Source organism: Branchiostoma floridae, chromosome 2, assembly GCF_000003815.2.
Source record: "Branchiostoma floridae strain S238N-H82 chromosome 2, Bfl_VNyyK, whole genome shotgun sequence".
NCBI lineage: Eukaryota > Metazoa > Chordata > Leptocardii > Amphioxiformes > Branchiostomatidae > Branchiostoma > Branchiostoma floridae.
Window position 1 is genome coordinate 32,466,996 of NC_049980.1, and position 9,400 is coordinate 32,476,395.

The following is a 9,400-nucleotide window of genomic DNA, read 5'->3' on the forward strand; positions in this document are numbered from 1 at the left end:
CACACTACGTCAGCGTTGCTACGGTTTCATCCACGGCGTTTGATGAGTGGCATCAAGTTTCTCTTCAAAGAAATACATGAAAGAGGTGTAGGAAAACAAGAAACGCCGATGGCATCCTTACGGGACACACTCTTTTCATCCACCCACGGTAGATGTGGGCAATGATTAAGCTTATTCAAATAGCCCACTTACAGTCCCGAGTTGAAAGCTCGAAATCACCGGTCCTGATTACTAGTATACAAAGGTTGATCACGAAGACATTCGGACCTTCAATGATGCCATTAACGATAGAAATTGAATTAGAAAACCCGGAGGTCCACAATCTCCCTACTTTCCTCGCATAATGTTAACCGTTACGACGGAAGTAGTATACATGTTTCTCATTGATATATTCTCATACGTAGATGGGTCTTTATTTTATTTGGATGTGTCAAGTTGGCAGGAGTGGGTTGGTGGGAGCACGGCGGACAGGTAACCTGTCGTGGGTAGCCTGACACATCACTTTTTCTTTCTCCTCTTGTATGTTCTTTGAAATGTTGACCAAAAATGAAAACAGTGAAAAACACATTGTCTGTCTTGTCTAGTTTTCCTTCTTTTTTTTTTAATTTTGTTGTAGCGCAATTAAAAACGGGACCAAAGTCGTCTAAAAACTCCTCTTGGTTCTGAGACGACAATGGTCCCCTCTGCGTAGGAGAATGAATTGATTATGCAAGTAAGGTGCTCGGTGGATACTAGGGGTGAGTACTGGTACAGTGTACCGATACAAAACCGTTTTTTGTTGGGCCGGTCCAGAAAAAACTGGACCTGAAAAAAATCAGAGGACCGATTCGAAAACAGATTATAGCGGCGGGCGTTCACGTGTTTTGGGGCTTATAGGTGCAAGAAAAGAACAAGAGCGAAGTAGAGGAGAGTTGATAGTCATTTTTATCAAGCTTCTACGGTCAAACTTTGTCTAAAAGATGCCCACGCTGGCGGGTCGTTCGGTGTAATATAACCAGCTGCTGCCGCGCCGCGTGCCTGCGAAGCTGGTGTGTTACGCCGAACGGCGGTTATATCGGCTATATAGATACAGATACAGATAAAACAGAGGAAGTTAGTGCTGTTCAAGAAGATAGGCTTTTCGTCTCCCTCTGCTTCCAAAAAAGAAGTCAAACCCAACCTGTTTAGAAATAGCCAACACTAGTATTAGATTGGAATATTATTTATGGCTGTCCATTGTTACTATGTGTGTACCATGTACATGTACTTGCAATTAGCCCTCGGGCACGAACTTGCAAATAAACTTCCTTATTATGATAGTTCATTCCATTTAAAATCGCCAATGGACGTCAGATACTCCACCAAACAGAATCCCTAAATTTGTAGTGAAATGGACCATTCTTTTGAGTATCGCCCATTGATAAGTTTTGACAGATTATTACGTTCAGGTTCGGACTTGGACCTGATCCTCTGAACCTAAACCGGACCTGGACCATACAGGTTGAATTTTCTGTACCGGCACTCACCCCTAGTAGATACCAAAATGACTACCTCTGATATCACCGCACCTACCGACGGGTACGTTGAGCACAGAAAATGTGCCTGGCGGCTGCCGTACGTCGGTGTAACTACAATTTAAAAAAACAATTTATCCAATTAGTGCAGCCATGGCGACCATAGAACACGGATGTACTCGAATGTCAAAGCAACACGATACAGCTGCTGCACATCTTTCATGTCCCTCTCTACCTCTATAGGAAATTTATATGAAAGAAGCACATGAAAGCATCCCTAAAGGATACATGCCTTTCATAAATGTACGGTACATGTGGGCATTGATTGAGCTTATTATGCAAACTGCAACATCAAGGTGGAATCTCGAAATCAACAATTTGATTCATTAGTGTACAAAGACCCATCAAAAAGACATTCGGAGCATCAATGATCCAATTAACAGACGAAACGTTGCATGCCTGTCCTTTTTTATCGGTACTTCCATGGATATTGCTCCAATCATGCAAACCAAACCAAACCAAATCATCTCACACTACTTGTCCCTGCACTGGAAGCCTTTAGCGCAACACTACTAAGGTTTTCTTCAAACTCACATCGCTACATATAGCGTTCAATTGCCGGTTTCAAAGTCCTTCTACAGCAAGAGTTTCTCTAAAACTACCGAACGACAACTTCGACAACTGTTTCCCTCTTGGCCTGTCTACAACTTATCAGCCTTCAAGACCAAATGTTCACCGCTATCTCCGTGTTCAATTATTTCCAATTTTCCTTGTCTTGGGAAAGGCACTTTACACTCGGGTGGAAATAAGTGCCTAACTTTGGTTAGGGTCGTCCCTCGGATAGGACGTGAAATGTATGCCCCTTGTTTGGGGAGAGCCACACCTCGAGCATGTTAAAGAACTCACCACACTTTAATATCGAAAAAAAATAGTTGATCAAACCTCGGTCTGGTCTCCCCCACGTTGACACGCTATGTATACATTTACCATATTTTTTTGCAATTTAAATACGGCACATATTTGCTCATTTTGAATCTGCTTTGTACGATTTGCAGTATGTTTTAATTTTTTTTCTTCGGAAACAGCCGAAAATTGATGCGCGCGCGGATGTCATCCATATAATGAAATCAACGTGGCCTTTAATATAGAGCAATATGAAACAAGTATTTCATCATGGAACCAATGATTTCATGGGGTACGACCACAGTGTGGGGTACGACTGAGGTTTCCGAACTCTTGTTTCATAACAAGTGATTTGGTTTGGATTGAAAAAAAGAATGAGGTCACAAGAGATGTAGGAAGTCAAGTTCGGAACGAAATTCAACACAGTTGGAAAAGTTTTCCGAACTTTTGTCCCAGGGGACTCACGAAGTTGCGTCATCGGCCAGTCTCCACTGTCCCAACATGCATCGCGGTTTCCTTTCCAAGATGGCGGCCGTTCAGTAGTAGACGCCGAGTTTTCAGGTGTGTATCTTCTAAAAATCGTCATTTCCTGGGTGTTAGACGTCCCTGTCGACTGATAACCATATTTACGGAAGCTATAGAATGCTGGTTTGTACTATGTGTTCCTAAGAACTTTTGCTTTTTCGTTATTTGGAAGTTAAAACTCGCACGTCCGTAAGAAGTTGTAAGGCCGAAAATCCATAATCTTCTCTGCATACCCTGTAGTTCCGGTTTCCAGGTGTTGCTTGGAGGATTAAACTCCATATCTGTGTCCTATTTACAGGTGTGGTCTGCTGTCATAGGTCTGCCGAATCTGAGGCTTCCAATCCGACGTTAGTTTCATCTCTCGTGACGTAAACCGCGCGCACAATGCCCGGGGCCATGGCTCCGGTTGGACCGGTGTGTGGTGACGTGGAGCCCGCCGAGCGAACTCCGGCACCGACGCGCGTCAACTCTGCCGCTCTCTCGGAGTTTCTTCGCGATGATTTCCGTGGAAAAGCACTCTGAGGGACCACAGGCATTCGTAGTCTACAAGCGAACGTGGAAGGAGGCATTCGGATCGTTTGTACGCAAAGCTTTCGAACCGTCGGGAGCCATGGCACCAATGGGGGTGCGCCTGTCCCCCCTGGGGTATGCCCTGATATTCATACTCATCGGCAGTGTGGTTCTGTACCTGCAAGTGTGGATGCGGGGCTCGAGCGACAAGAAGAACCCCAAACTGACTCTGGGGGAAGACGGGGACGTGCGCTCCATGAGTGTGGACATAAGCTTGAAGGAGCTGCTCGCAGTTAGTATTGACTTAGCCGAGAAGGGAGGGGACAAGGTGAGAGAGATCAGAGAGGCAAACAAGCTGGCAGAGAAGAGCAAGGGGGAGACGAGGGAGGGCGCGAACGACCCGATGACGGACGGGGACCTCCAGTCCCACATCGCGATCGTGCACGGGTTCGAGAAGGTGTTCCCGCGCCTCAAGGTGGTGTCCGAGGAGCACGAGAAGAAAGGGGACGAGACACGCCAGGTCGCGACCCCGAAACTGACCCACCCCGAGGTGGACGAGGTCATCAAGGCCGACCAGAGGGTCCCCTATGAGGATGTGACGGTGTGGGTGGACCCTCTGGATGCCACGCAGGAGTACACGGAAGACCTGCGGCAGTACGTGACCACCATGGTGTGCGTGGCCATCAAGGGCAAGCCGACCATCGGCGTGATCCACAAGCCGTTCGAGCACAGGACAGCATGGGCCTGGGTGGGGCACGGTCACTCCAAGGGGCTCAACGTCCAGGAGAGAAAAGCCGGGGAGGGGCAGGCACAGAAGATCATCGTGTCGCGGTCGCACGCAGGCTCGGTAGAGCAGGTAGCCAAGCAGATGTTGGGCGACAAGACGGAGGTCATACCCGCGGGCGGCGCCGGCTATAAGGTCCTCTCGCTTTTCGAGGGGATCGCCGACGCGTACATACACGTGACCTTGATAAAGAAGTGGGACATCTGCGCAGGGAACGCTCTACTGAACACGGTAAACGGACACATGACGACGCTGGGTGGGGAGGATATAAACTACTCCGCCGAGGGGAACCCCAAGAACGAGGGAGGGCTGCTAGCGACCCTCGTCGACCACCAGAAGTTTCTCGAGAAGTTCGCGCCCGAAGCCAAGAAGCTAGCAGAAAAACACTAGAAGTTGGAAGGAATGACTCTGGTTTCTTGTACATGCTGCTGCTGTTTTGTCAATGAGAAAATGATAACATAGATTGACAACAGTAAAATCACCAATATCTGTACAGTTGTAGTTACAGGAATGATTACAAGAATTATGTTATGCAATCCTCATTTCATTCTAACTCTGTGACTGATGTTGCCTGTTTTCAGCAACTACATTCTTCCTATGAATCTTAATCCAAATGTTGAAGTTTAGTCAAACTGACTCAAACCTGTACAAGTGACCACTTGGCTGATATGACCACTTTCTAGCAGTCCCTTAGGCCACACCGATTTAATTTCTTGGTTCACGGATTCGCTCGCTCCTATTTTTGGGAAAAATAAATAAAAATAAAAATTACTACTCAGCAAATTTTCACCATTATTAAAACCATTCACCAACTTTCTGGTGCAGCAAATTGGCCTTTATATTATAAGCTTCTTAAAGTGTGGGTACAGGTGCTGTTACTGTACAAAAATAGTGTTTTTGTACTTTTTTCAAGCTGAAAACTTTTTTTCTTTATGTTTTAGATTAGCCGTTACCTTTACCCCAACCATTTTACAATTTTTATTTCGCCCTCTCGCTCCATATTTTTTATGAAAAAATCCGTGAACCAAGAAATTAAATTGGTGTGGCTGTAACAGTGGCATATTTGGCCATGTTATGATAATATTGTTGATACTCTCTTTACTTCTATGTATGTTTAGTTACAGCCCATAGCAACAGTGATGTTTGTCTTTGCGTTCGCACCTTGTATATTATGTATGCATGTAGCAGTCTTTGATCTTGTAGGTTGTTATCCTTGTGTTAATTCTGTCTGCCAGTTCTGTTCTGCAAGACAATAGGATTGTCTGGCCAACACAACCTTGTACTTGTTTGTTAAAAGTAACAGGACTATTTCATCCATATCAATAGAATAATGCCGACTAATTAGGATAGAATAAATAGAACAGCAAACTAGAGTTAGGGGTTCAGTCCATGTAAGAGAACAGTCCGTACAGAGGAGCACGTGCACTGTCGTAACTGGAATACCCGCCGAGCCGCGTTGAAGCCTGATCCGTGCCTGTAACTGTGAGTATAGTATTGTATAGTATAGTAAAACACAACGCAATGTCCTACCTTATGTAATATTGTCACAACGGCTCGTGTCATGGTTAGGGATTCCTTAGTGCATTGATTATTATTGCTGTTTCCTGATTGTATTGTTGTGCTCCAATAAATGTACTTCACTGGGACCAGAATCTAGTCGAACCGTCTTTGCCTTTCTTTAGTATTAGAGTAAAGTTACGGTAAAGTAAGTGGTTACAAATTGGTGCCGTGACCAGGATTCTGTACCTCCCAGTCGAGTAATATTTGTTGGAGTGGTAAAGTCTGTGGTAGTCTAGCTAGTAGCTATGCACATGTTTGTTCTGAGCACCACTGAAAGTATTGTAGTCATCCTGACTTGTTTGGATGTGTTTATGATGGAACATGGCTGTTTTTAGCCCTAATGATCGTTCTGCTGGTGCTGTTGTTGGAGATGTCCGAGATTTACTGGTTATGTTTGGTGTTCAGGTTTGCTTACATGGTTGAGATCAAATAAATTTTACTCTCGGAAATTCCCAGGGAGGTGGAATGATGTGTTGTTGGCCGTTGTTGTTGATAGACAAGTTGATGTGATTTGGTCTCCAGTTAGTTATCGTGTAAGGTAGGTTGTAAGTCCTGCATCAGGTTCAGACATAATTTCTGAAGTGCCAAGGTGGATTGGTGTTCTTTCCTTCACGGTCGAAACTTACGTAGTCTAGAGCGTCTGTCTAACGCTTAGTCTTTGGTTTTGACACGAATGTCCTTTAGTTGTACATGGTCAGTATTGTTGGTACGTTGTAAAGCTTTCGTGTTTGTCTGAATATGCAAAATCGTCATTAGTCCTTGCAGAGGCTGAGTTTTGCTGTTGTTTAGTTAACCTAAATCGGAATAAGTTGTTTTCTACCTTTTGATTGTTCTACCCAGTGTATGTATAAGGACCTGTTTGTTTGTATAAGCCTGTGCGCATGGTAATCGTGGAAGTTATTACAAGTCATGTCTCTCTGCAGTTGTACAAGTAGACTAGGTAATATGTTTTCCTGTGCAGTGTAGGTCTGTGAGTAATTGTTAGCAAGAACATTACACGGACGCCTTGGTTCTTGTCGTCGAGTCAGGCTTTGCGTAGAGTTTGTGCAATGGAAACGGGAGGACGGGGTGTTTTGGGTGGCCATGCCTGCCTGGGTCAGGGCGGACGGTACGCGCCTGATGCCGGTGTAGGGGCACCGACACCGAGGTCTGTCCCAGGACTGTGCCAAATCTCGGGAGTTGATGAGAGGCAGTACAAGGGTCTGGTGGTTTTGTTGTGGCAAACAGTACTACAGATGGAGCGCGCACATAAAGAACATATTATCAAGCTGTGTCAACGGTTTAATGAGTCCATTGTCATTCTTCAGGAACGTTTTGTTAGAAGTTGTTCCTTTCGAGTTGGTGGTAGGACGGTCAGGTCCCCACAGACACACCCGTGTGTTCTTTGCCACAAACTTGGACATTGGAAGGGAACTTGTTATCTAAATGTTGGCAATGTAAACAAGAGTAGACCCAGTCATTTTAGTCGTAGTAGACCGTCTCCAAAGACGCATCCTTGTTTTGTATGTCGCCGGTTTGGTCATTGGAAGGCACATTGTCCTTTACGGAAAAGGAATGGCAACAGGAGCAATGTTGTGGATGACCAGGTTAAATGTGCAGGCAATGTGAAAGAAATACACAAGTCAGTGTCTGGGGTGTCCGAAGTTGATACATGTAATGCTGAGTCCAAACCTGTTCATTGTGAAGACAAGGAAAAGGCTCGAGACAGTGTTCCTTCACGTAGGGATGGGCTCCATGTATTAACCCCGGGGACTCGAGTCAAACGGCAGACAGTCCGCCGGTCAGGGGGTCTTGTACCCCCATGTGTTGTTGTTCCAGGTGATGACAGTGCAACAGACAGCGACGACGACGAAGTTGACACTGTGGAGTATGCAGGGCAGCCGACCGATGCCAAGGCAGTGGGTGGTGGAGAGGACCCACAAGCTTTGGAGCAGGCTGGTGATGCGGTCCAGCCAGACGCGGTCGGTGGAGACGATGTCGCCCAGCAGGTAGCCCCAGCCCAAGCGGAAGGTGATCCGGAAGACGAGGCAACAGTTGTCCCGGCTCAGTCAGAGAGCGAGGCACCCGTCCGGACGGAAGACGGGACAGCAGGTGACCAGGTGAAGTCAGGGAGTGAGGAGCCCGATGGGGAGACAGTGCAGCCAGCTGAACACGCCAGTCCTGAAGACGCATCGGACAGCGATGATGACGAGGATGGCGCTCCAGCCCTACGACGGTCGACCCGCACCCGTCATCCCCCAGACCGTTATGGTTTCTATGTGAACACTGTGAACTCTTGTCCTTCTCCAAACAACATGCCTGTACACCCGGCAAAGGCGCTGAGTATTGTAGACCAGTCTAGTAGTGTTAAGGCAACACAGAGGTCAGGCAACCTAGAGAAGTGTCCCGATATGGCAGAACAGGTGACTTTGCCATCTACTCAGGGTCAGCGGGGCATATGTCAGGAGAAAAAGGCATCAGACACGTCCGTGAGGTCACCACTGGGCAGCATTATTCGTTCCTTCAGGAACTTGTTTAAGTAAGGAAATGGCGGTTTGGGGTCACGACATTATTGTCACGTCTGTCTTGTATGTCATGTGTACTTGGTTCATGAGAGAACCGATCAAACTGCAATGTATAGAGTGTGCGTTCGAGTATCTGTAAGCCCTTCCATAGAAAGCAATGACGTGTGTTCATTGTGCCGGCACGGTCAATCGGCCGTGTCGGGGCGGAGTAAGGCCGATCCTAGTAGCGACAAACTAACTAGGGAGAGGTAAATGGGCTCGAAGCGCGGTGACGTTAGACCCCCCTCTCCGAGAGGTCTCCGCTATAAAAGTTGGGCTGAGGCCGTGAAATACGGTACTCAACAGGCTGTCGCCACTCAGAGGTTACTATACTTACTGTATCCGCCATTTCCCGGGGAGAAATAAGGTGATATATACTTATGGTGGGTTGCCATGGTGATCTGTTGACCCACACCTCATAACGTGCTCTGTGCTGGAAACTCCGGCGTGTGTCACGCTGCCCTCAGTTCTTCGTAGAGTCGCAATGCAACTGTGGTTCCTGTGTACACAAAATTTGCGTGCCATGGTGACACTTCACTCCATGCCTGAGCCAGTTGTGTATTGTACCTTGTTTTCATTGTATGGTTTCCTTGAAGATAATGAGTCTATTGTCTCAGTGTGTCAAGATGAGGTGAAGAACAATCGAGTGTTGATTATGTCAATCAGGCGCGAATCTATGATCATATGTGCTATTGACTATGGAAAGAAAAGAAAAAATGACCATGTATTTTATGCTCTATTGTTGTTGAAAAAAATTGATCATGTATTTTATGCTCTGTTGTTGAAAATGTGACAAGGTGCAGGAGCACCTTTTCTTTCGAAGGAGGGGGGTAGATGTAACAGTGGCATATTTGGCCATGTTATGATAATATTGTTGATACTCTCTTTACTTCTATGTATGTTTAGTTACAGCCCATAGCAACAGTGATGTTTGTCTTTGCGTTCGCACCTTGTATATTATGTATGCATGTAGCAGTCTTTGATCTTGTAGGTTGTTATCCTTGTGTTAATTCTGTCTGCCAGTTCTGTTCTGCAAGACAATAGGATTGTCTGGCCAACACAACCTTGTACTTGTTTGTTAA

General features: G+C 46.1%; 1 protein-coding gene across 3 annotated transcripts; it reads left to right on the forward strand.

The window, feature by feature from the left end:
* The first annotated feature begins 2,888 nt into the window (after positions 1 to 2,888).
* LOC118404489 (Golgi-resident adenosine 3',5'-bisphosphate 3'-phosphatase-like) lies at positions 2,889 to 4,610 on the forward strand. Of its 3 annotated transcripts, none has more exons than XM_035803583.1 (2): positions 2,889 to 2,957; positions 3,220 to 4,610. In XM_035803583.1, exon 2 carries the CDS (start codon positions 3,418 to 3,420, stop codon positions 4,603 to 4,605), a length of 1,188 nt encoding a protein of 395 aa, XP_035659476.1. In that variant the 5' UTR covers positions 2,889 to 2,957; positions 3,220 to 3,417; the 3' UTR covers positions 4,606 to 4,610. The 3 variants fall into 3 exon arrangements, with proteins under 3 accessions (XP_035659476.1, XP_035659495.1, XP_035659486.1); XM_035803602.1 differs by having other exon boundaries at positions 2,928 to 2,957; positions 3,239 to 4,610; XM_035803593.1 differs by lacking the exon at positions 2,889 to 2,957 and adding an exon at positions 3,029 to 3,044.
* The last annotated feature ends 4,790 nt before the right edge of the window (positions 4,611 to 9,400 follow it).